The sequence below is a fragment of the Myotis yumanensis genome, unplaced genomic scaffold (genome assembly GCF_028538775.1).
Source record: "Myotis yumanensis isolate MYYU_CA2020_CCGP unplaced genomic scaffold, mMyoYum1.0.hap1 SCAF_3, whole genome shotgun sequence".
NCBI lineage: Eukaryota > Metazoa > Chordata > Mammalia > Chiroptera > Vespertilionidae > Myotis > Myotis yumanensis.
This window is the reverse complement of record NW_027223754.1, coordinates 16484772-16504977: the sequence shown is the minus strand read 5'-3', so window position 1 is coordinate 16504977 and position 20206 is coordinate 16484772. Positions and strand designations below refer to the sequence as shown.

At 53.5% G+C, this 20206-nt stretch overlaps 1 protein-coding gene across 2 annotated transcripts; it reads left to right on the top strand.

The window, feature by feature from the left end:
• Positions 1–6572: 6572 nt before the first annotated feature.
• On the top strand, positions 6573–19580 carry DUSP4 (dual specificity phosphatase 4). 2 transcript variants are annotated; one of them, XM_070408329.1, is made up of 4 exons: positions 6573–7456; positions 16453–16598; positions 17798–18017; positions 18671–19580. In XM_070408329.1, exons 1-4 carry the CDS (start codon positions 7048–7050, stop codon positions 19054–19056), a joined length of 1161 nt encoding a protein of 386 aa, XP_070264430.1. In that variant the 5' UTR covers positions 6573–7047; the 3' UTR covers positions 19057–19580. The 2 variants fall into 2 exon arrangements, with proteins under 2 accessions (XP_070264430.1, XP_070264429.1); XM_070408328.1 differs by having other exon boundaries at positions 16453–16663; positions 17839–18017.
• Positions 19581–20206: the final 626 nt, after the last annotated feature.

Sequence of the window (20206 nt, the reverse complement as noted above, 5' to 3'; positions counted from 1 at the left end):
CTTGTGGTGTTTCTTCAGAACAATCAATAAATTAACAGATCTCCGTTCCAAGCTTTCTGTGCTCGACTCTGGCCTGAGGACTGCAGAAGTTTTGTCAAGATCCAAGAGCAGATCTTACAGTGTTGCTAAGCAGATAATATGAACAGGGGTTATAATGTGAATTATACAAGTATACAAGACGAGTGTGGATGGGAGAGTTGGAAGGGGTCGACCTCAGCGAACGTACCTCAATCAGATCGAGGACGTTTTTAGCAAAGGCCAGCTTAGGAGTACCCTAATTAAGTTCATAACAATGTACCTACCTATATAGTTTAAGTTTAAAAAAATTGGCTCTCAAAAGAAATTTCAGTTGTTGTACTGTTGATATTTGGCTCTGTTGACTAATGAGTTTGCCGATCACTGGTCTGGGTGTTAGTAACATTCCCATTGAGAAGATGTGGAAAGTGAAGGGCAGAACTTACCCAAAGTTCCCAGCTGCTAGATGGCAGAGCCCACATTGAAAACCACATTTGTCAGCCCCAAAGCATGTGTCCGTTTTCATTGCACCAAATGACACCCAGGTCTGGAGAGGACGCGGCTCAGACTCAGGGTGGCATCCAAAGGGGCCCTGGAAAAAAGGGCGTTGGTGGCCTAGAGGACAGACCTCGTCACCTAGTTACTTGGCGGGGAGGTTCAAGACTGTGGCATAAAGGACACAGGGCACTGGGAGGTAGGGTTGGGGTGGGGGTGGGGAGAGATAGACTAAAAATAGAGTTGGCGGGGTGCTAATTAGTTAAGCCCTAACACATGGGATAAATAGCAGGATGTAATTAACCACTGCTTAAAGAGGACCCTAGGTATTCCCCTCCGAGAATAAATCGTGTGTATTGTTATGCTAATTCCTGTTCCTTCTGACGCTGGTAATCTGAGTATTCTTGACTTCAGAAAACTATTCTTCAACTGAAGTGAATTGATCAGTCTCACGCAGTGTCAAAGGCCTTGGGGTTTTTGCTAAAATAGTTAGAGATGATGACTATTTAGGAATTGCTGGTTCTGGGCCCCTTCCTTCTGTCTACCAGAACATCCAGAAGTAAGGACTCTCGGGTTTCTAAAGGACTAGTTTCTAGAGCCACTGTTGGCGGAATGGGACCTGCTCCTCATTCAAGCAAAGTTCTAGTTGAAATTCTGACACCTCTTTTTGCACTGCCGACCACCTGGTCAAGCTGTGATATGGCTGTAACGAGGGTCAGAATATGCCATTCTGGCATACGGGTTATTTTGAACGGAAGGCAATTGGAAAAAGCAGGCATAAAAAGAGCTCTCCATCACCCTTCCCATCTGCCTAAAAGCAGGCCGTAAATTGCCCGTGTGCAGGTGTCTCCTTCTGCACCACCAGGAAGAGAACAACCTTTATCACCAGAGACAGTGATGGAACCAAGATGAGTCTGCACAAATAACCTTACTAAATAGCCCTGATCTACCATTAGTTTTCCCCATTTATTTCCTACTCACCTTCCCATAATTTATCAGCTCCAAGAAGCCCAAAGCCCCTTTCTTTTGTCTAGTGACAGTCACTTCTTGACAATTTATTGTCCTTTGTTAAAATGGCGTGTAAGCCCCCGGGTCTAACTACTTCTTTGGGTTTTCATTTCTTTTCTGTGAAGTCCCTGTGCACGTGTAAAAAAAAAATTAACATCAATTAACATTGTTTGTTTTTCCTCCTGTTAACTTGTCTTTGTGAGTTTAATTTGCAGGTCCCAGGTACAAACCTAAGGGGATAGAGAAAGATTATTTTCCTTCCCTACAGTTATGATGAGAATTAACCAACCATCACACAAGAAGAGCTCACTGAGGCTAAGATGTGGAGGTGAAGAACAGCTGAAACATCTGAAAGGCTCAGGTCACACTCTCCTCACACTTGTTAGGCAGGAAGGGCTGTGTGCAGGAGTAGACAACAGTGGATAATGATGACCTGGGCCTGGGGTAGCAGGCAGGCAGCACCACAGGGGCTTCCTATACATTTGTTTTATGGTTTCATCAATGAAGAAATAATGCCCCAAAGCCCAAGATTTTCTTTGATCATCTTAATTTTGGGTTGTTTCATTGCTTTCAATAACAGTTCTGGAATATGCATGAACAATGTGATTTAATGTTTACTTCTCAATGAGAATTTTTATTTAATAAGTTCACAAGTCCAAAACTCATTTCTGACCTCATACTCCAACACATTTGGAAAATATGTTTATTGCCGTGTCCTTGGAACAATGATTTAGACATTTTGTTGTCCTGAAAAAAACAAAATAATTACATTATTTTTTTTTCTCTAGCTTGACAAATGGTAAAATTAAGGTATAGAACAGTTGACCTGCTTAAGGAGACAATGAAAGTTATAGAATTGGGCCCACACCTAGGTCATCTTGCATCTAGGTCAGCTCACAGCTCATGGTCCACGGCATAGATTTTCTACAGCCTTTGCATCATCTTGGCTCCCTTGCAGTTTCAGACCAATTGTTCATCTATTTTTAGCAGGCAAAACCACTGGGGAAGAAAGAAGCTAACAAATGAAAGGAAAAGATATAAGGCACAAGGGCAGAATGAATATCAGAGGTGGGATAAAAGTTAAAAAAAATAGTACCCTAAAAAAAAATCCAGGATAACATGTAAGTAGATGAGATGCATTTTATGCACAATGGAATTTTTCTTTCATTTCCCTAATCCCACAACAGGGTTCAATTCCTTTCTTGACTGAGTCCTCCTCACATTTTGTTTGTTCTTCCCCAAGGACATTTATTAGATCCTGCCTCCCATAACATACCGTGACAATCACACCCGGACCAGACCAACTAGATTATAAACTATTTGAAGGCATAGACAAATTTCTTCCCCCCATTGAATTTAACATGTTTGTTGGATAACCAGGAAAGTATCCACAGCTAGAGTGATTAACAACAACAAACCTGCTGGGTCCATTTTTATCTTCTATTTGGAAAAGCATTTGTTTCCAAAATTTGATTTTGAAAAGCTGAAGAACTGGCGTGGGACATTACCGCTTGCTTGACTAAACAGATAAATAAAACCCACCAACTTTGCTCTCCGTGAGCACAGGAGGGACAGAAAGAGAGGAGTTTGAGCCTGTGCTTTGTGTTGTGGCATTTGAGTGCGCCTGGCCTGGGGGAGGGAGGGGAGAAGGCTGCTGAAGCTTGGCTTGGGGTTGACAGGGGGCTCTCCTGCTCAGATCACACTGTGTCAGCAACAGACCAGACAGGAGGAACCCACAGAACCTCTCTTAAACCTTTGTCACCTTCATTAATTCAATAATGATTTTTCAGGCAAGTTTCATTCAGGCACTTCGGGACAGGACAGTGAGTCAGAGGTTGGCATTAAAACCAGAATAGAAGCCATAGTCCTCTCTGGGGAGCGTCCTCTGGGCTTTAAATTCCCAGATCACACAACTTCCTAATTGGTAAGAAATGTTCTTAAACAAGAACATAGGTTTCACCAGGCCTGACAGTGACTCATCAGGTGCTCCAAGGACTGTCTGATGAAAAAGAGGTTGGATTCACATGTCACAGTAAATTTCTAAAGCATTTTCCACCCGAAGGTTTATTGCTAAATATAAATAAAATATCTCTCCTTGGGCAATCCCATTCCAACTCCAGCAGATATGCCTTCGTTAATTAAATTAACTTTGAAATGACATTCAAACAATGTTTTCCTCCCAAATGCCTTTGTTTTCTCCAAGATCTTATTGTCAAGCTGTTTCACAAGTTCCTGTGTCCACCGATTAAGCGCCCCACCCCCCAGCCTGCATACTAATTGAGCCGTTTTATCCTCTCTGTGTTCGGTAGGTATAGAGCAGTCCCCACATTGTATCCATTTAACTGTGTTCCCAAAGGCCCACACATTTACAATACCAAAATTAAAAAAAAAATGATCCAGGGTGCTTAAAAAGGATCCGGATAAACGCAAAATTTAAATCTCATTTACTGAAACGCACACAACTGACAGCAAATTCCTGAGTTGAGGAGAGAGGGTTTTTTTTTTTAAGTAGTCTCTTTCCAAAATCAGGCATTCGCGTCCTTATTACAGGGACTCTAGGCTTAAATCCTTTCAGTCCGAAGCTGATCCCCCCCCCCCCCCCCTCCCCGGGCGCGGGCGTGCAGGCGCGGGCACGCACACGTGGACACACAATCACTCGCACGCGCCCGCCCACACCCCCTTCCCTGCGAATCTCCCGAGGGATTTACAGGTTTCGCCACCGCGGATTACTGTCAGGTGCAGAAAGCAAGCCTTTGTTCCGTGAGCATCCTGCCCCCCAACCCCCGGATTTGACTTATTTACTTGCCACGTGAGGTCTGAGCGGGGGCCGGTCCGGCGGGGAGGCCACCCCAGCGCAGGGGAGACAAAGGCTGGAAGCGCGCGGCCAGTGCGGCCCGGGGACGTCCCCCCAGCTCCGGCGACACGTGCGAAATTGGCCTGACCTGCCTGCGACTGAGCGGCTCTGGCACCAGACGTCCTGTCCAGCCCGCGGGACGGCGTCGGTGTTCCCTTGCGCGGGGAGAGGGCCCGGCGGAGGCCAGAGGATCCCTGGATGGTCGGGGCAGGGGGACGCCGTAGAGAGGCGCGCTCCCGGGGTACCAGGTAGAGCGAGGCTTTTAGACGGAGCCTCGCAGCCACCGCGGTCTAAGAGAGACCGACAGTGGGGCCCCCTTTGTCCTCGGGAGGGAGTACGACCCCCTCCATCCCCGAGAGGCCAAGCCCGGAGAGCCTTGGACCGCTCACCTCACACAGTGCCCGGCGTGAGCGACGCGCCTCGGGCGCAGAAGTTAAGGGCACCAAAAAGTCAGTGGTCAAAATACGTATTCTAATGCAATGCTTTCTGAAGCGATTAAAATTAATGCCCAAAAAGTATGTTGAACAAAATACTAAATTCTAAATAGAGACAGGATCAGTGCAGTGCCCTGCTGAGCCAGTTTGTAGCCATAGGTCAAGGGAAGATTCCCGGGGAGTCGGGAGATTCGCGGCGCAGGGGGAGAGGAGCGCGGGCCACAGGCGTCGGAAGTGGAGGCCCCCTGAGAGCCGGGTAGGGGAGTGGCGGGGTGGCCCCGGGGGCCGGAGGTGAGAGATCAGGAGGGGAACAAAGGCGAGGCGGAAGGCCAGTCGGGGGTGGGAGAAACGGGAAGGGTGCCGTCCTTCGATGCCGGGGTCGGGCTTCCACTTGGACCTGGAGTGTAAGGCTCCCCGCCGCCAGCGAGTCCTGCAGGGTTCCCGCTCGCTGGTTAATTCTCGCTAACAAGACTTGGCAAGATGTCGGGCGAATAATTTTTGGCTTTTGTTGTGTCCGCATCGCGACGCACACAAGCCCCCTGACAAAAGCGGCTTCTGGGAAATTAAATGCATAAGTAAAAAAACGGGGGAGGAGAGGGAGGGCAGCGGGAAAAAATGCTACCTGACCCGGAAAGGGGACGCTGAGACCTGCGTCTGCCCCAGAGCTTATTAAACCCTTGACGGTAAATTTCTCAGGGTCTAGCTTCGCACCATATGTGGGCCCTCATTGTTATTTCCTGAGAAGACAATTTGCACAAGTGCGATATGGGGTGAGGACTTTTCCAAAAGTCACATAAATAAATAAATAAATGAATAAATAAATATCGGATTTTTTTTCTTTTTTTTTTGTCTACTAGGGTTAAACAAACATCTTTAGGAAGCGTGGACGGGAGTGGCACCCTGCCTTCCTCCAGAGGAGCAACGTTCCGGCAATGAATGCCTCCCTCTGGATCGTAAAGCAACTGCCCCAACACCCCGCTCCCATTACTGGACTTCGGGGCGGGAGGGCTTTTCCTTTCATCTTCTAAGTTGGGGTTTGCCCACGTCCTCGGGAAGCTATAAAGCTGATTTAATGGCTCAAGATGAAAATCGATCACGCTAATGCATAAGCTAACGTCAGAGCAATCGCACTTGAAAAAAACGGCTAGCCGGGCCCAACGCACTCGGTAAATGCGGGGCGAGGAGGTTCCAGGCCCTGTCGGGTGGACGGCGGCATCACGGTCCCTACTCTGCTTGGATGCGGGGAAGGAGACTAGCGAGGCTGGGAGGGGGGCAGGGGGAGGAGCAAGGAGGTAAAAAGGATCAAACCCGATCCCTCGCCTCCGTTAGGCCGGGCTCTCAGCCGGCTACTTTCTTGTTGCCAATGCCGCAGCCCGGGTGGAGTGCCTGCCCCGCCGCTCGCGTTGGGTAGATCTCGGATGGCGGAGGCTCGCGCCCGCAGGCTGACGACGAGAGGCGCCGCCGCGCTCCATTCACAAAGTCCCTGCGCGCAGCTTGCCTGCGGGTCGGCGGCCTCCTCCCTCTTCCTCTAGGTCCGGGTTTTATGAATGGGCCGGGCGACTAGCGCCCAGCGGCCTGTTTACTCCGCTCTTTGTGACGTCACGGCCTCGTGACTGAGCGCGAGCGGCCGGCACTCCATTCACCCGCCAGGGAGGGGGCGGGAGGAGAGGCCAGCGGGGCGCAGGGGGCGGGGATGGGGCGGGGAGCCCGAGCTGGGGGCGGGAGGAGGGAGGCGGGAGGCCCCGAATGGAAAGGGGCGGGTCTTCGCCAGGTAGTACTGAAGCTGCCCTCTCCCGGGGGAGAGCAGAGGAGCCTTAATAAATCTCTAAGCCGAGGAGGAAACTCTGGCTGGGGCAGTGAGCCGAGCTCCGGCTGCTCCTGGGGTGCGGCGGCCGAGCGGCGGCGCCGGCGGCGGCAGCAGCAACACAGCGGGCAAAATACAAAGAGGCCACGACAGAAGGGAGCCCTCGGCCCACTCGCGTAAACACAGCCCCGTTCACCGTCGCCTCCCCCTCGCACCGCGCGGTGCTGCCGGGTGCCCGAGGCCGCTCGGACTGTTCTGTGCCTGTGAGACTGCGGAAGGAAGACTACTGGGGACCAGACGGTCTCCTGTGCGAGTCCCTGAGGGCCAAGTTTCTGGCCACTTTTGCACGCGCCCTCCGTTAGTCCTCGCCCGCCCCTTCCAGCCGCCCAGCTGTTGTTCGCCGCCTCGTGTGCCAGCAGCCCCGGTTCCCAGCCACCATGGTGACGGTGGAGGAGCTGCGGGAGATGGACTGCAGCGTGCTCAAAAGGCTGATGAACCGGGACGAGAACGGCGGCGGCGCCCTGGGGCTGCTGAGCGGCGGCAAGTGCCTGCTGCTGGACTGCAGACCGTTCCTGGCGCACAGCGCGGGCTACATCCGAGGCTCGGTCAACGTGCGCTGCAACACCATCGTGCGTCGGCGGGCCAAAGGCTCCGTGAGCCTGGAGCAGATCCTGCCCGCCGAGGAGGAGGTGCGCTCCCGCCTGCGATCCGGCCTCTATTCGGCCGTCATCGTCTACGACGAGCGCAGCCCGCGCGCCGAGAGCCTCCGCGAGGACAGCACGGTGTCGCTGGTCGTGCAGGCGCTGCGCCGGAACGCCGAGCGCACCGACATCTGCCTGCTCAAAGGTAAACGCGGGCGCCGGGGTGCGAGCTCCAAGGGCGGTGTATCGGGGCTGAGTGGCCAGGGGAGGAAGTGCCCGGGGGGACTCGTGGCGGCGGGGATCCCCGCGAACTCCTTTGTGCGCGTCGGCGTGCACGGGTCTGCCCGGGTTTGGGGCGCTCGTGTGCAGTGCGAGCTCCTGAAGTCCTCGGGACGGTGAGCGCGCGTTTCCCCTGTCACCTGCCATGCTGCACCCTTCCTGGCAGGTCTGCGTTTGTTTACACTCACTAACGGTCTGGCCTCGCGGGCGAGGCGCCTCTTCCGCGTTGCTCACCTTCCAGGGAAGCGCTCCTAAGTGTCACTGTGCGGGTGGGGACAGGTTAGGCCTGTTAGTTTGGCGCGCCGAGGCCCTGTGCCGAGGTCCGACCCCGAGAAGCCAAGAGGCGGGGAACGGGTGAAGGACGGGGAGCGCCAGTTCGATGGTACACCTGCCCCTCGGAAATGCACCAGGAAGGTCGGGTTGCGGACCTTGCGTGGAGCGATCTGTATCCGCCCCCCCCATCCCCCCCACTGCCGCCCAACTCCGAGGACCTCCCGGAAGGTGGTCCACTCCTCCGGTGCCGAGCTAGACCCAGGCTCCGCCGGCGCGGGGGGCGGGAGGAGTGAGTGTTTGGGGAACGCCAGGCGGGACAGTGCCTCCCTAATATTCAGGCAGCGGAGTAGTACGACCTTTTGTTCAGGCACGATTCTGGAGGATCAGATGGAAGGCTTGATGTACGAGAGCCCTGGTGCAACTCTTCGGGGAGGAGAGTCTTGTCAAAGCTGGAAGCCGGTTGCCGACTTCATGCCGTCCAAGTAGCTGGAGGGAAGGTGCGCTGGCCGCACCTGCGGACCCGTCCGGGCCGCTGTCCCTGTTGGCCCTCGCGCGGGAGGAGCCGCAGGACGCGGGGAGCGAGGGCGTCCTGGCCGCGATGCGCCCCTGAGCCCCTGCCTCCGGCCGCCGCATTCCGCGCATTCTTTCGCCCCGTCCGGTCCTCGCTGCCGAAGCCGGGAGGCGGTTCAGACTCCAGCCTTCAAAGAGCCGCTCGGTTCCTCCTGCCGGCGCCGCTCGCCTCCTCCCTCCTTTCCCTTCCTCTCCCGACCGGCTCACCCGGGAGGAAGGGAGGCGGCGGGGGGAGGAGGGCGGAAACCTCTCCCCACCGCCCTGTCCGAAAGGCTGCACAGAACTGCCCAGCGGCGACGGGCCGGGCTGGCCCCGGTGAACAGCGGGGGGCTTTGTTCTCGGCAGTTGTTTCCTGGCCATTTGACCTGTCAGCTGCTGGGGAAACGCTGCCGTTGACCTGTGGTTGAACCACTCAGGCGATTTTGCTGATGCTTCTTGCCGTGGGAGGCTGCCTCTTGCACCTCCGGTGGAGCCCCGTCCTCCTCCCTTCTTCTCAAAGCGCTTTCAGAGAAAGTGCCAGGAAGGGGCCGGCGCCGCAGGGACCGCGTGCGGAGCTGTGTCCGGTCCAGGTCCCGGTTAGACCGTCCGCGTGGGGCCAGGCGGCGGAATACGCCCGCCTTTCCGTGTCTGGCGCTGGAGGGAACAATAAGAGAAGCTGCTCTGGGGTGAAAGTCCCTTAGCGTGGCCGGGTGTGGACGGGTGTGCTCCTTGCTGCGCTGCCCTGGGCCTCCTCCTGATTTAGAGCCGCAGCGCGTGCCTCCCTCGGGGGCTTCTGAACCCAGAACCCTTCTCGGGGGAGGGCAGACCCACGTAGAGTCTGGGTTCGTTTTGTTTTATTTTTCTTCCTGGAAGAAATCCGGAGGGGACCGCCCTAGAGCGGCAGCTGGGGACCTTGGCCCTTGGGCTTCCGGGCGGGCGCGCAGACACTCAGGCCCCCCTCCCAGGGAGGGAAGCATATTTTTAAGGTTTCCTCCTCCGGCATCTTCCTGGGTCCCCCAACCCCATCGGGAGAGCCCAGAGCCAGATCGATTCCGAGAGACGCCTCCCGGACCAGCCACTCTGCAGGAGGCAAATGCTGATGTAAAGGCTGGGTAGGACCCGAGCTTCTGGGTAAAATGACAGTCCCCTGGCGGTTGGCGAGGTGCCTGGCCCACTGAAAGGCAGCGTTCCAGGGGCTGCTGCCTCCCAGGCCTGCACTGCCTCCTGTTGTCAGACCTGGTGCGGCCGGGAGGACGACCCTATGCATCTCAGAGTCCACAGACATCCTCCCTCTGAGATGGAGAGTGTCTGGGCCTGGGTCTCAGGTCAACTTGTCTCTTCAGGAGCAGGCCATGGGCGTAGCCAGGAGGAGCCTGGACTGCACGAGCAGAGGAAGCCGAGCCTGACATTCATTCTCGGGGAGGGGGGCGGGGGGTTCTTCCGCGTTGCTCATCTCTTCCAGCTGGTTCTGTGGCGCTGGCAGGCTGTCTTGGAGGTTGTTACCTGGGTCATAATCTGTTCAACTGAGCCTATTGTCATATACGAGCTAAGCTGAGGCCCTCTTAACACAGTTCCTCTTCCTTCTCTTTGCCTTTTCCTGGAAAAGGCTTTCACCCTGAGGACAGAAAGAAATTGGGCAGCCTCTGCTCCCACACCCCTGGGGAAGGTGCTGTCCGGGGGAGGAAAGCAATGGATGCCTCCTGCACCCCCAGTTGAAGGCAGCGGAGTGGAGGCCATGCGGGTTGTGGGGTGGGATAGGGAACGAAATAAAGGGAAACACCGGAAAACAGCCTTAGATGATCTTTAGTCAATCCCTGCATTGATTAGGGGTTGGGTCGTTTGGTTCCCAGTGGAGCTGTTCATCTTATTTTGTAGCTCATGGGCTTTTCTGTGTGTCTCGCTTCCTGTGTGGTGCTGGGTGTGGAGTACACGTGGTTGGACATTAAGCCAGTCATCCAGTTGTTGGTGTCCGCCATCCGGAGGGACCATAAAAACAGCAGGGTATATGTTCAGAAGTTATGTTGTCCTTCCTGGCCAAAGGCTATTTAATTCTACCAATTATAATTATGTTTAAAATTTTGATTTTTCTATTTCTGTCTCTTTGACCGGGCAGTTGCAGGTGGTTCATAACTAATACCACAGGTAAGAATTCAGAGTTAAGAGTAAACTTTACTTAATACCAATAAAATGCTGCCAAGTTTTGCTAAAAGCAATAACCCAAATCACTACATTTCTCTGGTCTTTTTTTGCGAGTAAAATTCCCATTGGGGTAAACTTTTTTAAAAAAGCTAAGTTTATTTAAAATCCTATGAGGCATTTTTAGGGACAGTTTAGAAGTTTCAGTTTTTCAGCTTTTATTACAATAAACCTCTCCTTTCAAATCCCTTTCTCCCTCATAAATCCTTGGATTAGGGTTTTGCGCCCCCCCCCCCCCCCCCCCCACACACACACCTTGGTCATTAGAGAAAGACAAAAAGAGAATTTTTTTTATCCTAATGGAAGTCATTCCTTACCTCCCATCTTCCCCAAATAACAAATCAGTCTTATGCGCAGAAGATTTCAGGTATAAAAACATTATCTTTCCCTTTTCCTGTCTAAAATTCATCTCAGCTCATGACCGTTGTCAGTTCTTCAGGTTCTGAAATAAAAGCTGAGAAAGTGGGAGGGTCCCCCAGATATTCCAGCTTCTCACTCCCAGTTGGAACTCATGGGCCCCATGGGCCCGGCCTGGCCAACCACTCAGAGGCTGGTATCACACTTTCTGCAGAAAACAGCCACCGAGGGCAAAAGAGAAATGGTTTGGGGGCGTGATGGGGCTCAGCCAGCAGCCCTGGCAGCTCTGGTGACTGTCTCCTGCCTTGTCTCACTCTGTCCCCACTTGTACAGCCCATCTGTACAAGGGGGGACAGAGGGGGGGGGGAGGATGCTGAGTGAGGTCACATACCTCCTCCACCCAAAGGGACTGGCTTTTCTCCTTACAAATAAGACACAGTGCCAGTGACAGACAAGGATTTTAGAATTACAAAAAAAAAAAGGTAAGCCCTAAAGATAATTTCTACCCCCTATTGTAATTTGTTACAGAGTTACAACAAATGAAGCAAACTCACTACTTTTGGCATCATTTGAACTGGGTGCTTCCAACACAAAAGTAACTACAGACAGAGTGTCCCCGTAAATTGAGAGTGAAAACATCATCCTTACCAAGCCCATCACAGCTCCCTAGGGCTTGTCCCTGATGCTTCTAAGAGAGCTGGGCTGCACCCAAGATGGGCTGCACAGACGCTGAGGGAGGGAGAGAGGAAGGCAGCCTTTTAAAAAAGGAGCCAAGACATTTCTTTAAAAAGGCAGGCATCTGAAACCAGATAGCTGGTTTCCTTACTGAAAGGCAGTTCCCTCCTAACAAAGAGGAAGTTTGACAGGAAGGAAAGTTCCCTCTGGAACGGAAGCCAGCTTGCTGAACGCAGCAGACAAAACAGGACTGGGAAGGACTTGCGGACAAGACCAGCCGAGTGGGGCCTCAGGTGTCAGCCAGCTGCTCCAGGACAGGCAGGTTTGTGGTGAGAAGCCCGCTTAGTAAAATTTAATAACTGAAAACTGCTCAGCATTCCGTGGGTGCTTACTAAGTCAACACCCACCTCAAGGGAAATGCTCAAAGCCAAATGACCTTCAAATGACCTCAGACTTTCTTGCTGGCAACATATGCCTTGTATTGATAGGATGTCTCTGGAGAGCCAGGCTGCGAGCCCCGACTGTGAACGGGTGATATGCTGAGTGTTATGGGGGAAAGGCAGCAGCCACATTAACATTGGTGACCCGGTCACCGCCAGTGCCAGTCTTCCCCTCACAGACCCCATTAAGGGCCCTATTATGGTGATGGGATCAGCACCGCATCAGCCTGTCCTTTCTGAAGCGCCCTACACACACTCTCCCAGCCCTGCATGGAGGGGAGGCCAGTCGGCCATCACTGCCAGTAAACCCTGAAACGTGCATTGCTGTGCGAGTGTGTGAGGAAAAGGAGAGCACAGAGTTGAACTAGAAATGTTCCTGAAGGAAGTTGGCTGAGAAATTATATTCCCTCCCCACCCTACCCCCCCCAAAAAACCAAACCATTCCAGTTTTAAACGTAAGATGAGACAATCAGAACTTTAAGACTAGGAAGCATATTATTAAATAAGAACATGGAAGAAACAAACAGGTCAAAATGAGTCAGAGTCTATTATGGGATGACATTTAATAGGGCATAGAAAAAGCAGGTGGAATCAGTAATGAAATTGTTTTGAGATAACAACGAAGATCTTGAGCACATAATGTCAGTTTGTAGTTCGAAAATAATTAAATTGAGGAATTTAGAGGTGATATAGTCTGAAATCCTTCCGTTCTGAGGGCGGGAATACAAGGGTGAGGAGAGAGTGTGCTTGCTCACGCTCCCACTGGTGCCCGCACCCTGCCCTCTGCCCTCTCTGCGCACCTGCAGGAGGCATGGGCTCCAGCCCGGCCCACGGTGTCCCGTTGGAATAAGCCTTCTTCTCCTAAGTTCTGGATAAAACTTGGTGATTTAAATTGAGCTCTTACAGGGCTGTGGCTCTGGTGTTTGCGTGGATTTGGGAGTGTGGAGGGGAGGCACTGGGAAGCTTGGGAGCATATTTTGACCTCCCCACCCCCCCACAGTAAGAATTCATTTTTATTTCCGTCCTGACCCAGGACAGGGATACAGACACGCCTGAAACCAGAGTTCCGTGAAATTATAGCGTCTTTAAATGCCAGTGCATTCTAGTAGTTTCTATTTTATTGCGTTAAATTTAAAAGGTTGGTCACAGCTCCTCATGACAACCTGGAGGTAGGAAAGCACTGGAAAGAAGTGGGGTTCGGTGAAATGCCAGCAGTGTTCTGCCGCGGAGTTTTGCATGAAAACAGTGTCTTTGCATGTTGCAACCAGCAAGCAGGCCGTGCCCTGGAGGAGGACCACCAGGAGGGCAGTGCTGGGCGAGCAGCAGGGTGGGCTCCAGACAGCTGGTTAGAAGCCGCCTTTGAGGCCAGTGGGCTGAATGCTGGCTGTGCCCTTTCCTGGGGCTGCCCTGCACCTCAGCTTCCTCTTCTGTAAAATTGGAACTAGTCACACCTTCCTCAAGGGCTGCTGGTTGGACACATGTATGGGAAGAGCCTGGCATGGTGAGCATTTCCTCTCAAGAGTGCCCATCATTTTAATTAACACGGATCTGATACCCAGAGGCAGCTTCCTGCCATGTGGCCTGGTAGGGTAGACTTGGAGGTTCCTAACGTGCACAATTCCATGTACCCCACTCGCCTGCATGCTTCCGGCCCGAGGGCAGCCACTAGCCCCCCAGAAGGCCCTCCTTTGTAACAACCAGCCGGACACCCAAAAGCCACAGCTCTGGAGTGAAAACCCCTTTCATTGCTGCCGCCATCACAGATGTGGCCCTTCTGTGCTCCTGTCCCTCCGGCTGATCTGCTTCTTCCCTTTCTGCTTGTTCTTTAAAGATCCGCCAGAGGGCACTGACTTTTCAGCATGTTTTTGTTCCGTTCCAATGGTGTCTTTTACTGACCATTTCGGGTCTGGCCTCTGGGTCACCTCTGTCTTGTCCCCCCACCTGCCACTCCCCCGGGGTCAGCCTCTGACTCGGGTTCTCTGCACCTCCCGGTTGATGGAGCCTGGGAGGCAGCGGATGTCCCGGGCCCGGGAGGGTCTCCAGCTCAGAAGTGCGGGACCTGTCCTGCTGGCTGAATGTCGGGTCTGAAGACTCCAGCTGGAAAACACAGTGAAGCCCAGGAGGAGAAGGTGGCCCAAAGTCTGGGAAGCGGCCAGGAATGCTGGGGTCCCCTCGTAGGTGCCCAGAAAGGAACCTTCCTTATGCGTCTCCCTGAGGCCAGGCGCGCACTGGCCGGCCCAGGCAGTCCTCCGAGGACTGCTGGCGTGAGTGCTCCATCACATTTTATGGATGAGGAAGAAGCTCAGAGCGGCTGAGTGCCAGCCCCAGACCCGTGAGTCTGACTGCAAAGGCTGTGTCCCCTCCAGAACCTCAGTCTGGTGCCCTTCCTATACCTTCTCGGCAGTGGGAAGAACATTCTTTCTTTTTTAAAAATATATTTCTATTGATTTCAGAGAGGAAGGGAAGGAAGAGGGAAAGAGAGATAGGAACATCAATGATGAGAGAGAATCATTGATCAGCTGCCTCCTGCACGCCCCACACTGGGAATGGAGCCTGCAACCCGGGCATGTGTCCCGACCGGGAATTGAACCGTGACCTCCTGGTTCATAGGTCTACACTCAACCACTGAGCACACCGGCCAAGCCACGTGTTCAACCTGGTCTGTTGACTGATCCATTTCCCTTTCTACTTTCTCCCAAGGGGAAGAAGCATTTACAAGTTTTCCCGTCTCAGATGTTTGTGGGGCAGCGGTGTCGGCAGCTTTATAAGGAAAGAGGGGGCAGATGGGGGTGATAATGGGAGGGAGAGCTGCCCTGTGCTGAGGTCACCGCTGAGGCCACCAACCGCTGAAACTGGCAGCACGGGTGGGCCCCTCGGCAGGTTGTCTGTCCAGGGAGGCTGGTCATTATGACTCAGCAGGAGCAGGTGCCTGTGACTGGAGAGATAGCCATTTATTATCCCGGTGGGGGAGGGAGGCAGTGGAGGGGAACAGAGCCTCCGGTCAGGGAGGAAGAGTGCGTGCCCTGTTTCTGTAAGCCTCATGATGTGGCAAAGAATCATGTCCCTTCCTTTCTGAAGCAGCTTCTAGGGCTGGAATTCTGGGCAAGAAATTGACTAACCATCACATGTCAGCATATTGGAAGGTTACGATGAATGTTACAGGGAACAGTGGCACCAGGTCACTGAGTCACCAGGATTTAGAGGTACTAGCTACACACGTGACCATCAGTTGAAGGGGTCCATTAGAATAGTTGTTCGACAACATGCAGGCCCCACTGGATTATTTTTAAGTAAATTTATGGTTTAAAAAATTAGATATAATTGACATGTAACATTAGTTTCAGGTGTAAAACATAATGATTCGATATTGACTATATTGCTAAATGATCACCACAATAAGTCTACTTAACATCTGTCACTGTCTAGGGTTTTAAATTTTTTTTTTCTTGTGATGAGAACTTTAAGATCTAGTCTCTTAGCGCCTTTCAAATATGCAATGCAATATTAATAGCTATAGTCACTAAGCGGTACATTACATCCCAGGACTCATTTATCTTACAACTGGAAGTTTTGATCCCCCTTCATCTATTGAATTAATTTATAATCCATCTTTGGTCCTACAGAACCTGCAAAGTGGAAACACAAGCAGGGCCAGACACTGACAGTAGTTGGCAAGTCACAGCAGAGCCACGTCCAGAAGTCACAGGGTCTGAGTGGAGGCTGAGCGTTTCTCGTCTCGGAGTGGTTTCCTGCCTGCCTCTGCCCAGCCAGGCCTTTCTGCTTGGCACGGACACCATCCCACATGTTTAGCTCTTTTCATTGAAAAGATCTCCCTTCCCCGGAAGGTGATCTCACAGATAACCATCCGAGGGCTTAGCAACTCTCAGGTCAGGAAATCCTCCCTTGCCCCAAACCTGTGTGTGTAGCAAGAGAGGTTTATTTAGATTGAAGCCCATTTCCTCTTGTTCTGGCCCCTTGTCGACGGAACAGCTGTTCGCAAGGCTGGTCGACTGGCATCTGCTCTGTTGCCGAGATCCAGGAGGGCTCGTGCCAGGGTAACCTTTTTCCTTCTCCCCCCACTGAAGCTCTCCAAAGGAAGGGCTAAATTGGGGAAAGACAGACATCTTTGCAGGTTTCTTGTGCTTATGGACACCCACAGCAGCCTTGGCCTGTCCTCACCCTAAGGGGCTCCTCTGGAAAGAGGCCCTTCTGCATGCCCCCTGCACATCTTCCTCTGTGTGTCTGTATCCCTGAACGCGGACTCAGCATCTCTGGAAAAGGCTCCGTAGCCACTATCTCTGGGCCCACAGCGCCACCCAGTGGTAAATGCAGAGACAGCTCTCCTCACTCAGTGCAGGGATAGGATTCAAGTTCTTTGTGGTTCCTGGCTGGTTTAGCGACCCCATTAACCTGAACTTCTTTCTCCTCACAGGTGGCTATGAGAGGTTTTCCTCCGAGTATCCAGAATTCTGTTCCAAAACCAAGGCCCTGGCAGCCATCCCGCCCGCAGTGCCCCCCAGCACGGCCGAGTCCTTGGACCTGGGCTGCAGCTCCTGTGGAACCCCACTGCACGACCAGGTGTGTGGGGGCTTCTTTTCAGAGTTCTGCTTTCAGAGGCTTTGGATATTGGGATGGGTTGTAAGGTAGGTTAGGAATAGGTTATTCCTTGGAATTCTTCTTCTTCCCTCTCTTACTCCCCTAACTTAAGAAAAAAATAGAAAGACGTACCTCCTGCCCTAGCCAGTTTGGCTCAGTGGATAGAGCATCGGCCTACGGACTGAAGGGTCCTGGGTTTGATTCCGGTCAAAGGCATGTATTTTGGCTGCAGGTTCCCCAGCCCTGGTCAGGGTGTGTGCAGGAGGCAACCAATTGATGTGTGTCTCACATCAATGTTTCTCTCTGTCTCTCCCTCTCCCTTCCAATCTCTAAAAATCAATGGAAAAATATCCTCGGGTTAGGATTAGCAACAACAACATTTAAAAAGACGTAACTCCCTGATTAGTCTCTAGAGTTATGTGTAGACAAACGAGGAGGCTGCTGAGGCTGGATGTGTGACCTGCCCTGCAGGAAGCTGAGCGAACACCCTTCTTTGAAGGAGTGACCTTTGGACCCCACTCCGTCCAGAACACTCAGGCTGCCCCCACTTATAAATGACATAAATGGCCAGCCAGCTCTCCCCCAAGAGAACCGGTGTAAGCCATTCCATTTCTGACAAGCCCACCCCTTCCAGCCCTTTTCATATAGATGGGGAGGGGTGAACTAATGGAGCCCAGCAACTCTGCTCCCCAAATCTCAGATTGCATAGGAAACCATCCTTCATTTAAGCCAAGTTACCTAATTTTGCCAAGATCCCTCCTTTTGTCTGTGAGGCCGGCATGGCATCTATTTTTGACATAACAACTGAAGAAGTATCCAACCTAAGAAGTCCCTAAACCACCCAACAGATAGCTTGGTGATGGGCAGGTGTAAGCTGTTAAAGTCACAAATAGTGGACAAGCCAGCACCATGTCTGTCTCCCTCTATCAGGGGAGCTGCTTGAACAAGGCTTTCCTGTCCTGGCTTCTCTGCAGAGGGCAACGTAAAGGCGAGAGGAGTCCCACTGGGCCACCGCTCCCATCAGGAGCCTCCTCAGGATGAGGGGAAGCCTAGAAGGGCTGTGTCCAGGCATTCTCCCCAGGGCCTGTGAAAGCCCCTCTCCCTGTCCCAAGCACCCCAGCCCTCTTCCTGCCGGCTTTGCACTCATGATGTTGGGGGCCTGTTTTCCCTCTCTGGTGCAGGGGGGTCCGGTGGAGATCCTCCCCTTCCTCTACCTCGGCAGTGCCTATCATGCTGCCCGGAGGGACATGCTGGACGCGCTGGGGATCACGGCCCTGTTGAACGTCTCCTCTGACTGCCCAAACCACTTCGAAGGACACTATCAGTACAAGTGCATCCCCGTGGAGGACAACCACAAGGCCGACATCAGCTCCTGGTTCATGGAAGCCATCGAGTACATCGGTGGGTAGGCTGGCCCTGGTGGGGACTGGGTCCAAGGCAGGGTGGGCAGGGTGGTAGGGACCATATGTAACTCGTGTGGGGGAAGGAGGATGGGGAGGTGGTTCCCAGGGTGTACTCTGCCCTCTCCCACCTTCCACCCCCTGCCCCATAGGAAGGCCTGCCCGTTGCATGGACGGTGTGTTGGGCAGGGATGGGAAACCTGATCCTAGTCCATGCTGTTAGCTCGCAGAGCCAATAGCCTTTCCCTTCCATGTCTCCAGGTTATATTGATGATAAGGGAGGAGGACAAAGAAAGGGATAATTGAGTCATTATTTTTATTTCTGCAAGAGGAAATCCTTGAATGTATTGGGGTTTAGCATTTTTTTCCAAACTCAATGCATGGGTTAGGTTGTCTCAAAAACAGCCTAGAATGGTGGGGATTCGACAGCCCTTCCATGGAGGTATCCTCCCTGCCCCCTTCCGTGGGAGTGCCCATCCTCTGACACCTGTCCAGCCCCCTCTCCCTCCCTCCCTCCCTCCCTCCCACCCCCACTGCTGGTGGGCCGCCTGCTTAGGCATTTGGGGCGGCCGGTGTGGGGTGGGACGGGGTGGGACGGTGGGACGGGGACGGGGCTGGGACGCAGGCGGGCCACTGACGCGTCGCCCCCCGCAGATGCCGTGAAGGAGTGCCGCGGCCGCGTGCTGGTGCACTGCCAGGCGGGCATCTCGCGCTCGGCCACCATCTGCCTGGCCTACCTGATGATGAAGAAGCGCGTGAGGCTGGAGGAGGCCTTCGAGTTCGTCAAGCAGCGGCGCAGCATCATCTCGCCCAACTTCAGCTTCATGGGGCAGCTGCTGCAGTTCGAGTCGCAGGTGCTGGCCACGTCCTGCGCCGCCGAGGCCGCCAGCCCGTCGGGGCCCCTGCGCGAGCGCGGCCAGGCCACCCCCACGCCCACCTCGCAGTTCGTCTTCAGCTTCCCGGTGTCGGTGGGCGTGCACGCGGCCCCCAGCAGCCTGCCCTACCTGCACAGCCCCATCACCACCTCCCCCAGCTGCTAGGGCCGCGCGGGGAGCCCCCAAACCAGGGGCCTTCAGCGACAGCCGGGACTGACCGGCCGGGGACAGGCCCCCAGGCCCCTGCCGTCACCCGTCCTCGGCCGGCCGGCCACCGGGCCGCCAGAACGGCAATAAGGACTCTGCAGACCTATTCACCGCCGACAGAGGAGCCCTCCGACTTCCAGCAATAACGCCGCCGGGCAGGGGAGACCTGGGCTGGTGTGTGTGTCCCTGTGACGTGGCGGATGGGAATCTCTTACCTCATTTTTCTAAGCAGTAAGGCTTGAAGTTCGGAAACCCACAGGTCCTGGCCAATGTGCCCACGCAGTTTTACGAAAGGGCGGGGGAGGGGGGAGGCGGGACAAGAAGAAAACGAGTTGCCCGAAGTGCCTGGTTCTGTGTGCTTGGCCCTTTCTGTGGTTGAGGTTACAGGGACTTTTCTCTAAAGGAGTCTTCGAGGACCTGGTTTTCCCTTCTAAGTCACAAACAGGTGAATAATTCTGCTTCATAATAAAAGTATTTATTAAGAGCTTCCGCGAGAATCTAAGTACAAGGGGTCTAGCGCAGTGACTGAAGAATATGCTTATGTGACGGCATAGCGGCTGCTGACGTCACAGTGGCCAGGAGGTCCGTGGCCCCCCGACGGGCCAGGCTCGCATCTGGTCCGCCCGGACTGGCACTGAGGCAGGCAGGGCGCGGTGGAGGAAGAAGAAAGGGACTGCTTTCTAACAACTTTCCAAGCTGGTTCCTGGGCACGTGGATGCCGAATGACTTCAAACCACAACAGCACAGCCTTTTCTCTCTGATGCTCAATAATTCAGTTCGGCAGGTGGGAGCATTTTTCTCAGCCACCTGCCTGAGGACTTGCAGACCATCTGTGACAAATGCCATATCCTATCAGGTGCTCTAGACACGCTGGGTGCAGTTCAGCTTGTCCTGGGCCCTCGGGGAGACCAGCCAACTAGAGGCACACCGGAAACGAATCCTTTTGTACATGGAAATATCACCTTTTCTCCTTTGCATACATACATTGGAGATTTTCATGTTCGGGGGTTACTTGGCATGAAGTGCAACCAACAAGTTTAAATTCCTGGTTTAGGGGAATGTCTTCAATGGCCCGCTTTTGAATAAAAAGGGGAGTGGACCCCAGGTT

Bases quoted from the DNA above. Each gene is read 5' to 3' on its own strand.
- DUSP4 (XM_070408328.1), top strand. From the start codon at position 7,048: ATGGTGACGGTGGAGGAGCTGCGGGAGATGGACTGCAGCGTGCTCAAA. The intron at 7,457-16,452 runs GTAAACGCGGGC...TTCTCCTCACAG, and splicing joins CGACATCTGCCTGCTCAAAG to GTGGCTATGAGAGGTTTTCC. The intron at 18,018-18,670 runs GTGGGTAGGCTG...CGCCCCCCGCAG, and splicing joins GGAAGCCATCGAGTACATCG to ATGCCGTGAAGGAGTGCCGC.